Consider the following 13,012-nt stretch of genomic DNA (forward strand, 5'->3'; position numbering starts at 1 on the left):
ACTCAGGGTGGAATGTGGAAGAGGCAGAGCAGAGGCAGGGCTGGAGTAAAAGTGCATATACTGGAGACTGACATTCAATATTGCAAGATGGCGCCAACAGAGATGATCGCCTCACTTCAAGTCCTTAGGAAACAATGCAGTAATTTGTCATTTTTTTGTTGTTACATTGTTAGCCCAGAAAATCTTAAGTGTATTACAAACAGCCGGGAAGAACTATTGGATATAAGAGCGACGTCAACTTACCAACATCACGACCAGGAATACAACTTTCCCGAAGTGAATCCTTTGTTCGGACCTCCATGCTGGACATTGGATCTAATCCCAGAGAACGACCCAAAACAACGTTGTTGCCGCAGGAGAGGAAGGAGGAGGGGCCTCCTGGTCAGACTTAGAAGGTGAGCACACCATCCACCGCTTCTGAGCATATTACTCGTCAATGTCCAGTCTCTAGACAACAAGGTGGACGAAATTAGGGCACAAGTTGCCTTCCAGAGAGACATCAGAGATTGTAACATTCTCTGTTTCATGGAAACATGGCTCACTCAAGATATGTTGTCAGAGTTGGTACAGCCACTGGGTTTCTTCATGTGTCGCGCCAACAGAAACAAACATCTCTCTGGTAAGAAGAATGGCGGGGGTGTATGCCTCATGATTAACGACTCATGGTGTAATCATAACAACATACAGGAACTCAAGTCCTTTTGTTCACCTGACCTAGAATTCCTTACAATCAAATGCCGACCGCATGATATAGCAAAATAATTATTTTAGATTATAGTATACCCCCCAAGCAGATACCTCGACGGCCCTGAAAGAACTTCACTGGACTCTATGTAAACTGGAAACCATATATCCTGAGGCTGCATTTATTGTAGCTGGGGATTTTAACAAATCTCATTTGCGAACAAGGCTACCTAAATTCTACCAGCACATTGATTGTGCTGGACCACTGCTACTCTAACTTCCATGATGAATACAAGGCCCTCCCCCACCCTCCCTTCGGCAAATCTGACCATGACTCCATCTTGTTGCTCCCCTCATATAGGCAGAAACTAAAACAGGAAGAGACCGTGTTTAGGTATATCCGACGCAGGTCTGACCAATCGGATTCCACACTTCAAGATTGCTTCAATCACGTGGATTGGGATATGTTCCAGGTAGCCTCAGACAATTACATCGACGTATAGCCTGACTCTGTGAGTGCATTGGAGATGCATTGGAGTGCATTGGAGATGTTGTACCCACTGTGACTATTAAAACCTTCCATAACCAGAAACAGTGGATTGACGGCAGCATTCGCACAAAACTGAAAGTGTGAACCACCGCATTTAATCATAGCAAGGTGACTGGAAACATGACCGAATAAAAACAGTGTAGTATTCCCTCTGCAAGACAATGAAATGAGCAACGTGTCAGTACAGAGACAAAGTTGAGTCGTAATTCAACGGCACAAACACGAGACATATGTGGCAGGGTCTACAGAAAATCACGGATTACAAAAAGAAAACCAGCCCTGTCGCGGACATCAATGTCTTGCTCCCAGACAAATGAAACAACTTCTTTGCTCGCTTTGAGGACAATACAGTGCCACCGACACGGCACACTACCAAAGACTGTGTATTCTCCTTCTCCATGGCCGACGTGAGTAAAATATTTTAGAGGCACTATGTTCAGCATCCCTAGCTGAACATAGTGCCTCTTCAACCTCATGGGGCTGAAGAAATTTGGCTTGTCACCAAAAACCCTCACAAACATTTACAGATGCACAATTGAGAGCATCCTGTCGGGCTGTATCACTGCCTGGTAAGGCAACTGCACTGTCCTCAACCGCAAGGCTCCCCAGAGGATAGTGCTGTCTGCACAACGCATCACCAGGGGCAAACTACCTGCCCTCCAGGACATCTACAGCACCCGATGTCACAGGAAGGCCAAAAAAATCATCAAGGACAACAACCACCCAAGCCAATGCCTGTTCACCCTGCTATCATCCAGAAGGCGAGGTCAGTACAAGTGCATTAAAGCTGGGACCGAGAGACTGAAAAACAGCTCTATCTCAAGGCCATCAGACTGTTAAACAGCCACCACTAACATTGAGTGGCTGCTACCAACATACTGACTCAAATCTCTAGCCACTTTAATAATAAAACATTGGATGTAATAAATGTATCACTAGTCACTTTAAACAATGTCACTTTATATAATGTTTACATATCCTACATTACTCATCTTATACAGTTGAAGTCAGAAGTTTACATACACTTAGGTTGGAGTCATTAAAACTCATTTTTCATCCACTCCACAAATTTCTTGTTAAAACTTCTTGACGCTACCCATCCCTGTAGTGGGATCATTTTCGTCAGCAACCGCTGAATAGCATAGCGCAACAGTCAAATAATATTACTAACAAATATTCATATTCATGAAATCACAAGTGCAATATTGCGAAACACAGCTTAGCCTTTTGTTAATCACCCTGTTGTCTCAGATTTTGAAATTATGCTTTACAGCGAAAGCAATCGAAGCTTTTGTGTAAATGTATCGATAGCCTAGCATAGCATTATGTACACTTAGCATCAGGAAGCTTGGTCACGAAAATCAGAGAAGCAATCAAATTTACCTTTGATGATCTTCGGATGTTTTCACTCACGAGACTCCCAGTTACACAGCAAATGTTATTTTTGTTCCATAAAGATTATTTTTATACCCCAAATTCTTTAAAAAAAAAAAAAAAATTATTTCACCTTTATTTAACCAGGTAGGCTAGTTGAGAACAAGTTCTCATTTGCAACTGCGACCTGGCCAAGATAAAGCATAGCAGTGTGAACAGACAACACAGAGTTACACATGGAGTAAACAATTAACAAGTGAATAACACAGTAGAAAAAAAGGGGGGTCTATATACATTGTGTGCAAAAGGCATGAGGAGGTAGGCGAATAATTACAATTTTGCAGATTAATAACACATAAATGATCAGATGGTCATGTACAGGTAGAGATATTGGTGTGCAAAAGAGCAGAAAAGTAAATAAATAAAAACAGTATGGGGATGAGGTAGGTAAAAATGGGTGGGCTATTTACCGATAGACTATGTACAGCTGCAGAGATCGGTTAACTGCTCAGTTAGCAGATGTTTGAAGTTGGTGAGGTAGATAAAAGTCTCCAACTTCAGCGATTTTTGCAATTCGTTCCAGTCACAGGTAGCAGAGAACTGGAACGAAAGGCGGCCAAATGAGTTGTTGGCTTTAGGGATGATCAGTGAGATACACCTGCTGGAGCGCGTGCTACGGATGGGTGTTGAAAAAATACCGGCGTTTGTTTGTCGCGTTATGTTCAGAAATCCACAGGAAAAAGCGGACTCCACAACGCAGACATATATTCCAAATAATATCTATAATGTCCACATTAACATGTCAAACGTTTTTTATAATCAATCTTCAGGTGGTTTTTAAAATATATATTCGATAATATATCAACCGAGTGTGTAGCTTTTTCCATAACAGCGGGAGGAACAATTTACGCAATTACGCACAAACTCACTCTGAGAGCCTCCACCTCTCCACTTACGCATTGTGATCCTTCACACTAATTTTTCAAAATAAAAGCCTGAAACTATGTCTAAAGACTGTTGACACCTTAGGGAAGCCACAAAAAAAGGAATCTGGTTGATATCCCTTTAAATGGAAGCTAGACATGCGTAGGAACAGAAGGGTTTCAAAATAAGAGGCACTTCCTGGTTGGATTTTCCACAGGGTTTCGCCTGCAATTTCAATTCTGTATATTTTGACAGTTTTGGAAACTTTTGAGTGTTTTCTATCCTAATCTGTCAATTATATGCATATTCTAGCATCTGGACCTGAGAAATAGACCGTTTACTTTGGGAACATTCCCCCTAGCTTCAAGAGGTTTTAACAAACTATAGATTTGGCAAGTTGGTTAGGACTTTGGCATGACACAAGTCATTTTTCCAACAATTGTTTACAAACAGATTATTTCACTTAGAATTCAGCGTATCACAATTCCAGTGGGTCAGAAGTTTACATACACTAAGTTGACTGTGCCTTTAAACAGCTTGGAAAATTCCAGAAAAGTATGTCATGGCTTTAGAAGCTTCTGATAGGCTAATTGGCATAATTTGAGTCAATTGGAGGTGTACCTGTGGATGTATTTCAAGGCCTACCTTCAAACTCAGTGCCTCTTTGCTTGATACCATGGGAAATTCAAAATAAATCAGCCAAAACTTGAGAAAGTCTGGTTCATCCTTGGGAGCAATTTCCAAACACCTGAAGGTACCGTGTTTAGCTGTACAAACATTAGTACGCAATTATAAACACCATTGGACCAAGCAGCCGTCATACCGCTCAGAAAGGAGACGCATTCTGTCTCCTAGAGATGAACATACTTTGGTGCAAATCAATCCCAGTACAACAGCAAAGGACCTTGTGAAGATGCTGGAGGAAACGGGTACAAAACGATCTATATCCACAGTAAAACGAGTCCTATATCATCATAACCTGAAAGACTGCTCAGCAAGGAAGAAGCCACTGCTCCAAAACCACCATAAAAAAGCCAGACTATGGTTTGCAACTGCACATGGGGACAAAGATTGTACTTTTTGAAGAAATGTCCTCTGGTCTGATGAAACAAAAATAGATCTGTTTGGCCATAATGACCATCGTTATGTTTGGAGGAAAAAGGGGGAGGCTTGCAAGCCGAAGAACACCATCCCAACCATGAAGCATGGGGGTGGCAGCATCATGTTGTGGGGGTGCTTTGCTGCAGGAAGGACTGGTGCACTTCACAAAATAGATGGCATCATGAGGGAAGGAAAATGATGTGGATATATTGAAGCAACATCTCAAGACATAAGCACGGCCATCAAGCATCCATATATTTATATGTACATATTCTTATTTCATCCCCTTACATTGTGTGTACAAGGTAGTCATTGTGAATTTGTTAGATTACTTGTTAGATATTACTGCACTGTTGGAACTAGAAGCACAAGCATTTCACTCATCTCGCATTAACATCTACTAACCATGTATATGTGACCAATAACATTTGATTTGATATTGGAAATTGGGATCGTACACCTTTAAATGTAGAGGAGCTGGAGAAGGTTTGAAAGTGTTTGAAAGTCCAGTTCAAAGCAAGTCTGTGAAGTGATACTGAAGTCAGCGAGGGAAACTCTTAAAGCACTTCAAAGGAGTTAAGGCCGCAATAAGAGGAAGAAAATACCGATGTAGGTATAGAAATCTGTGGACTGGTTTCAACCTTGTGTGAGTCTTTGAGACTCAGGAAATGCTTTCCAAATGTCTGAGCTTCCAGAACTCTCTTTCTCTCTCCCTCTGAATGTGTCCCCCATGTGTGTGTTTTTTCCCTGTTGGCTTTGATCTTTCCTGACAGATCATGACCCCTGACCTTGACCCTTATCAGCCGGAGTGAGAACATAAAACAACAATGCTGCTGCCACAAAGACCTCTGCTTTGGTGACCACTGCTATGGTGACCGTTACCGCTGTGACCTGTAATTGTTAAAATATACTGCAAATCGGCTCAAAACAGATACGGTATTCTGGTAGCTAGGATTTATCCACAGAGCCAAACAGAGAGGTCAGGGCTGGGAGAGGGAGTGGTTTGGCGCCATACTGTACGTACATTCTGCAGTGGGTCTTGCTGGTACTGTGAGAGCTGAGACTCAGAGTGGTAGAAGCCCTTCCTCAGACTCTTCAGATCACCACTTTTAGACTGCTGTGAGAGAGGGGGGGGAGCAGCAAGAGGAAGAGAGAGTGAGAGAGAGGGGTGAGAGAGAGCAGCAAGAGGAAGAGAGAGCGAGAGAGAGAGGGGGGAGAGAGAGCAGCAAGAGGAAGAGAGAGCGAGAGAGAGGGGGGAGAGAGAGCAGCAAGAGGAAGAGAGAGCGAGAGAGAGGGGGGAGAGAGAGCAGCAAGAGGAAGAAAGAAAACACATTTAGAGGAGTAGACCGTGCACACAGAAGTCCAAGAGGAGAAAATGTGCTGCTGATATCTGTACAAGAGAGAGGAGCTCAGCACAGAAGTTGAGAGGTTTGATGCTGAGGATTGTCAATAGGCCATTTTAGAACACCTTGCAAGACAGCAGATGTCAGTTCAGTTCATTTATACCCAATCTATCGTATACTTGAAAATGGCCAGCATGTGTTTTGTATCCTCATGCCTGGGGTAAAATAAATGGCATCCCTCTGCCTCAGGACACTGGACTGAGTGTAGCTCAGAACCTGCAGCTCTGCATGTAAAGTAGTCTAGAACTTTGACCAAAGAAACGAGGAAGATCTCATCGATCTCATCAAACAACCATTGGAACATCTGATGTATCTAGTCTTCCAGAAGAAAGAAAGCTACTACTACAACTACTAAGGACATGGTGATCTCTAGTGGACAACCAGAGACTTACACAACCAGAGACTTTCTGTTGAACTATTCGTCGCAGATGGAATGGACAATTTCAACAGAGAGAGATGACAAAGACATACAAGCGTAAATATGTACATTGCATTTCTAAATCCGAATGAGCGGTTGTTGGGGATGCTAAATATCCATATTAACGATGAGCGTATTATTCAACTGTATGTACGATAAAATTCCTTTCTCTCCTTCTCCCGCTCTTTGTTCCCCACCTTTTCATTGTGTAACCAGACATCATATCGGGTTAGTCCACTAGGGACTTTTCATTGCATTATGTTAGTAATCAATTCAACCTTTACTGTGTGTGTTTACATATTTCTGTGTGATTATTTCATTAGTTAAGAAATAAATAATTAAGCCAATTTGTGTAAACTGAGTCATCATGTAGACTAGGGTTCGTGTAGATTAATAGAATATTACGACATTCAGAATGAGACTGATATGAGGAAAACATACATGAATAAGTGACTGTTATCTATAGATATGAATATATCTTATAAGAGTATAATTCGGGAGATAGTAACTTGTTAAATACATTTTCCCGTGGTGCCCCAAGTTACTGAGTTAATTGTAACATTATTAATTTAATCACGTAATCAATTAAACATAGTTCATTGATTTGATAAGTTAACAGTCATCGCGTTAATGATAATAAGTCACAACAAAATGTTATATTATGGCTATGTATAGTGTTTTAAAGTGTCACGTTCTGACCTTAGTTCCTTTTTTATGTCTTTATTTTAGTTGGTCAGGGCGTGAGTTGGGCTGGGCATTCTATGTTGTTTTTCTATGTTTTGTTCTGTTGTTATATTTCTATGTGTTTGGCCTAGTATGGTTCTCAATCAGAGGCAGGTGTCAGTCGTTGTCTCTGATTGGGAGCCATATTTAGGTAGCCTGTCTTCTGTTGTGTTTTGTGGGTGGTTGTATCCTGTGTTAGTGTTTTCACCATATGGGACTGTTACGGTTATTTGTTTGTACTTTTGTTATTTTGTTCAGTTGATTTATTAAATATATCATAATGGACAATTACCACGCTGCACATTGGTCTGATCCTTGCGACTCCTCCTCTGAAGAAGAGGAATTGCATTACATAAAGTACAAAAGGGAAAATAAATAAACATAAATATGGGTTGTATTTATAATGGTGTTTGTTCTTCACTGGTTGCCCTTTTCTTGTGGCAACAGGACACAAATCTTGCTGTGATTGTACACTGTGGTATTTCACCTAATTTTGAATTATTGGTTGGTGAGCGGACCCCACACCTCAAAACCATAAAGGGCAATGGGTTCTATAACTGGTTCAAGTATTTTTAGCCAGATCCTAATTGGGATGTCGAATTTTATGCTCCTTTTGACGGCGTAGAAGGCCCTTCCTGACTTGTCTCTCAGATCGTTCAAAGCTTTGTGGAAGTTACCTGTTGTGCTGATGTTTAGGCCGAGGTAGGTATAGTTTTTTGTGTGCTCTAGGGCAACGTTGTCTAGATGGAATTTGTATTTGTGGTCTTAGCAACTGGACCTTTTTTGGAACACCATTATTTTTGTCCTAATGAGATTCACTTATGGCCTAGGTCTGACAGAATCTGTGCAGAAGATCTAGGTGCTCCTGTAGGCTCTCCTTGGTTGGGGACAGAAGCACCAGATCATCAGCAAACAGTAGCCAGTTGACTTCAGATTCTAGTCAGGTGAGGCTAGGTGCTGCAGTCTGTTCTAGTGCCCTCGCCAATTTGTTGAAATATATGTTGTTCAGGGAGTGTCTCTGTCGCTCTCTGTTCTCATTGGTGTTATGGGTTAGGTTCAGTGGGATGACAGTACTATCTCCATAGACGGGTTGGTTGTTTAGCAACAAATCTCCGTAGTGAAGTCTCTTACGACAGCAGTATGTGTATTATGTAATCACAGAGCTGTATGTATGGAGAAATGTCTACATCAATAGGACACTCATATCTGTGACCCAAATGACACCCTATTCCCTATTCCCTTTAGAGTCCAACACCTCGGACCAGATCACTTTTGAAACTCATCAAAGCCATTCAGGGAATTACAAAAACAGAGTTTTCATCCCAAAAGTCTGTTTAAATGGATAAATAATTTTACAGTGCAGCAGGGTTACTTGCTTCTGTGATTCTTAAAATACAGAGCCTGGAATTAGGCACTGCATCTCAGTGCAAGAGGTGTCACTACAGTCCCTGGTTTGAATCCAGGCTGTATCACATCCAGCCGCAACTGGGAGTCCCATAGGGCGGCGCACAATTGGCCCAGCGTCGTCCGGGTCTTCACTGTAAATAAGAATTTGTTCTTAACTGACTTGCCTAGTTAAATAAAGGTTACACACACACACACACTGACCAAAAAGTTATTTTGTTGCATTTACGTATGTCCCCATTACCAGTAAAACATCATCAAAACCTATTTCTTTCAATTACTTGCTGTGCTGTTTCTTTGTTCATTTGTTTAGAAGTTTCTTTCTCAACCAGGATTTCTGCGAAACACCGTTTGGGTCTTCGCGTGTCAAAAAAGTTACACGTCAAATAACAGTATTTGACGTTTCAAATAATCTTGTTGACCAATCAGGACCTGAATATGACTGCACGTCACATAATAATTTAACGTGTTCATAAATTTTTTACGTAATTATTACACATTGATTACACTATCACTCGTATTTCATATGTCACAACGATTCAGCGATACGTATGCTATGATGCTGGTAAAGTTGTCTCGCGCACCTCCAGTGCTGGTCATTAACAATGTTCTTACCCAAAAACATAGCAAAACAACATAATCTAGGTGTCATCATCTAAAATAACCCTAATTTATAAGACAGTTCTTATTTGATTAATGGTGGTCAGACCCATCTATGTGAAGCTAGCCACAAGAAGGACTAGCCACAAGAGTGGACTTTGCGGTTAGCCTTCAAAATAAAAGTATGGCATTCTACTATTTGTATTAATTTGCATCACTGTCAATGACAGGCAAACCGCAAATTCCACGACTGTGCCTAATCCTTATTGTGGCTAGCTTCACAACACATAACCCGGTCCGGTCGAGCCTCACTAGCCAGATGAAGCTAGCTGGCTGCTTATAACGTTAGCTTTGGGCAACAGGGTTAAGTAGCTGGCTAGCTATTTATTTTCATGAACTGAAGTTCAATTTCAATAGGAGAACAATAAGTGGCAACCTAGCTAATACTTACTCACAAGAATTCCTAAATCATTGCCAAGAATAATGAAAATGACTGCAGTTTCCACTGGTCATTGTTTTCAGGCTGTTTGTATTGGTGCTAGCTATGTACCCCAGAAGTTGCAGTCGAAGAAATGCTTTACCAACGCGGTATTGTAAACACATCGTTCGTGGCCTGTGTCGCTTGTTTGCAAGAATAATGAAAATGACTGCAGTTTCCACTGGTCATTGTTTTCAGGCTGTTTGTATTGGTGCTAGCTATGTACCCCAGAAGTTGCAGTCGAAGAAATGCTTTACCAACGCGGTATTGTAAACACATCGTTCGTGGCCTGTGTCGCTTGTTTGCAGACTTTTTTTTTACAGCTTTGACGGTGCTACTGTATCTTTTTTGACACACAAAGACCCAAACGGCGTTCCATAGTATGTATGTCGTGAAGCTAATAGCAGTGACGCCATTACTGTGTAACTCCGGTAGGGTAACGTCTGAAAAATAGCTCACTTGGTAGTGTGTACCGGTGCTCGACCAGCTGGCGAAAGCCAACATCACCCACGACAGAGAACGGTTGATTGTCAATGGCAATGAATTCCATTATCTTGGCTTTAATGGATTTCACCTTTGAGTTGACTTGCTGAAATTGTCTTACTCTTTCAAATGATTGCTCGACTTGTTAACTGCTCGATCCATAAAGCAGACATTGTGGGCTAGGTTAGGAATGCTACGTTGCATGTGTAGCACAACATTTTACGTGGCGTCATTACGTCATGTACCTACGTTATATAGGTATGGACGGTAGCATTGACAACAGTTTTTAACATCGCCGTTAAACTAGACATCGGGCCGATACCGATGTTGGCATTTTTAGCTAATATCGTCCGATTACGATATGTTCAGCGATATATTAGGCATCCCTATTGCTAACGCTAGCTAGCTAGCCATTTAATATAACTTGTTTTTTCTAAATGTACTGTATCTACCTAAGTTAGCCACGTTATGAATACAACTCTCATTTGCTGTTGACATCAGGATACGATTTGAGAGCATTAATTAACTCCAAAAGTGGTTAGTAATTTTGGCTGCATACCGACAGTGCATTCAGAGCCATCCAGTGGCTAGCCACATTACAACCAAAGACAGTACAGTATGAAGATAGGCAGAAACTGCTTCTCCAATAGAAATCTTTGTAGGCGATGTCATGGCGATATTGGCTAGCTAAGCTCATGCGTAGAAACACGGTTCTAAAAGTCGTCTCTCGCCGAACTGCGCATGTTCAGGCCATCAAATCAAAGGCACTTCTTCGATATAAAGTTGAAATGAAAATGTGTCAGTTTGTCACTTTCATAAGGTTGGAGTAATAACAAGTTCAACTACTTAAGACATTGGCTCAAATCTAGGTTGTGCCTTTAGATTTAAAGAAAATTAACAACTAAGGAAGAATTTTTCACTTCTCTCATTGACTTCTCAAACCCCAAACCCCGGCCTGGTTGGTTTCGCAGACGTTTCCGGAAGTCTTGTGATATTGCACCTCTGGGTTTAGAAAGTCTGTGCTACAACCTTCATTTTCACCAGGTGAAAATGAAGCATATGTAATGACAGTCCACCACCACATACCAGAGAGTCTCCTGATTAGCAAGGGGTAGTCTGTGTTTCATTTCATTGTGTATTAAAAACACAGTTTGAAATCATTGTGAGGGGTTTTCACCAGTGGTCCGAAGAGGGAATTGTTTGCCACAGTAACCAAGAGGGTGGCATTTGGGACACATACCTATTCTATTCACCTCTAGCTGATGTCATAATGATGCTCCCTCTGGTCATTACAATGTTACTAAAAATCTTTACTACTCTGAGTGCACTCTCTTCCCTGTAGTATCCCATCTCTCTCGGGTATGTACTTTAGTGTATATGTGTGTGCATTCATGTGTGAGTAAATGTATGTGAACCTGTGTGTATGTGTTTTAACATCTCCTAGTAGAGAGTAGAGATAGTACAAATGTGTGCCTGTGTTCTGGTTGTTGTGAAATCAGACCCCAGACAGAATGGCAATGAGAAGCAATGAAACATTCATCCCATGAGTGAGTTCTCCTGCTCTCCCATCATTTATCCCAATCCATTATGGAAGTTCACTTTCACTGTGGAGCTGAATTATTCACTTAACCATGTCATCCCAGCAGGTAGAAACAAGCTCTCTCTCTCCCTCTCTCCCTTCCTTCCTCTCCTCTGTGTAGCCGATTACTTGGCAATATTTAGCTTTCTCTATTAGCTCCCACTACATCTCTCTCATTCTCTGTTTATACTTTGAAAATGACACTCTCGTCACTACTGCCTTCTCTGCCTCTCCCACGAGAGAGTTTAGGTTTGAAAAAGTGAGAATGGAAAACATGGAGAGAGTTTAGGTTTGAGAAAGTGAGAATGGGAGACATTAAGAGAGAGTGGAAATTGAAAAACAGAGCGGTGATAGTTTTCACCATGGTAACATACAGTAGCTGAGAGTTTTACCTGTGATAGAAGCTGCTTGTTGTCATCCTCCAGGACCTTGGTCTCCATTTGCCTGATGTAGTTACCTGGAAGAATAAAGAGGCAGAGAGAATATCAATGAAAAGAATGTCAGTCACACTGATCCAAGGCCTGTCTCATATCAATGACAGTGTATGTCTCCCAAATGGCACCCTATCCCCTTTAAAGTGAACTACATTTACTAGGGCTTTGGTCAAAAGTAGTACACTATATATAGAACAGGATTCCATTTGGGACGCAGCCTCTGTTAAATCCAGGTGTCCATTCCGGCTCTGAAACAATGGAGTTCAATAGACCAAGACCCATGTGTGCCCACAGATTCCCTCCAGTCTCTGTTAATACCAATTAGGTTGTGTTTGATGTATTCTGAGTTGGGCTCTGGGTCCCTCTGTGTGACGCTCAGCAGTCCTCTCAGCCTTAATCCCCCACCAGTTCTATTGTTGACTCTCCCATGGGGATTATGTTGTGTTAGCGCTCCACTAAGACCAACATTGCTGTCTTTTCTCTCCTGTAAACTGCTGATACCCAACACTCAATACCGGATTTCACAACTATTTCCTTTAGAGAGATCTATATCCAATACATCAACCAAAGCACTGGAATTCTGGAATTCTTCAGTGGCATGAAAACGTCTTGGTTTTCATTATTTAAATGGTCTGTATCAGCAATGGCAGTGATTATTAGGCCCTACACACACACACACCTCTCTCTATCTGTTCTATCTATCTCTGTTCTCTCTCTGTTCTATAGCCATCTCTCTCTCTCTATCTCTCTCTGTTCTCTCTCTCTGCATAAGCATGCTCTATCCTCCGTCTCAGTAGTTACCTTAATGAGAGGGGAGGCCCTGTAGAGGTGTGTGTGTGTGATGACCTTAGTGATGA

The 13,012-nt window shown here is 41.5% G+C and overlaps 1 protein-coding gene across 1 annotated transcript in view; it reads right to left on the reverse strand.

The window, feature by feature from the left end:
• The window catches only part of LOC109903223 (coiled-coil domain-containing protein 85C-A-like), a 90,152-nt gene that overhangs the window by 21,515 nt on the left and 55,625 nt on the right, over positions 1-13,012 (reverse strand). The window contains exons 2-3 of the mRNA XM_031787902.1: positions 12,114-12,178; positions 5,658-5,750 (exon numbers count right to left, since the gene is read on the reverse strand). Of these exons, the coding sequence (XP_031643762.1) occupies positions 5,658-5,750; positions 12,114-12,178 (158 nt within the window). The remainder of the gene's footprint in view (positions 1-5,657; positions 5,751-12,113; positions 12,179-13,012) is intronic.

The sequence above is a fragment of the Oncorhynchus kisutch genome, linkage group LG14 (assembly GCF_002021735.2).
Source record: "Oncorhynchus kisutch isolate 150728-3 linkage group LG14, Okis_V2, whole genome shotgun sequence".
NCBI lineage: Eukaryota > Metazoa > Chordata > Actinopteri > Salmoniformes > Salmonidae > Oncorhynchus > Oncorhynchus kisutch.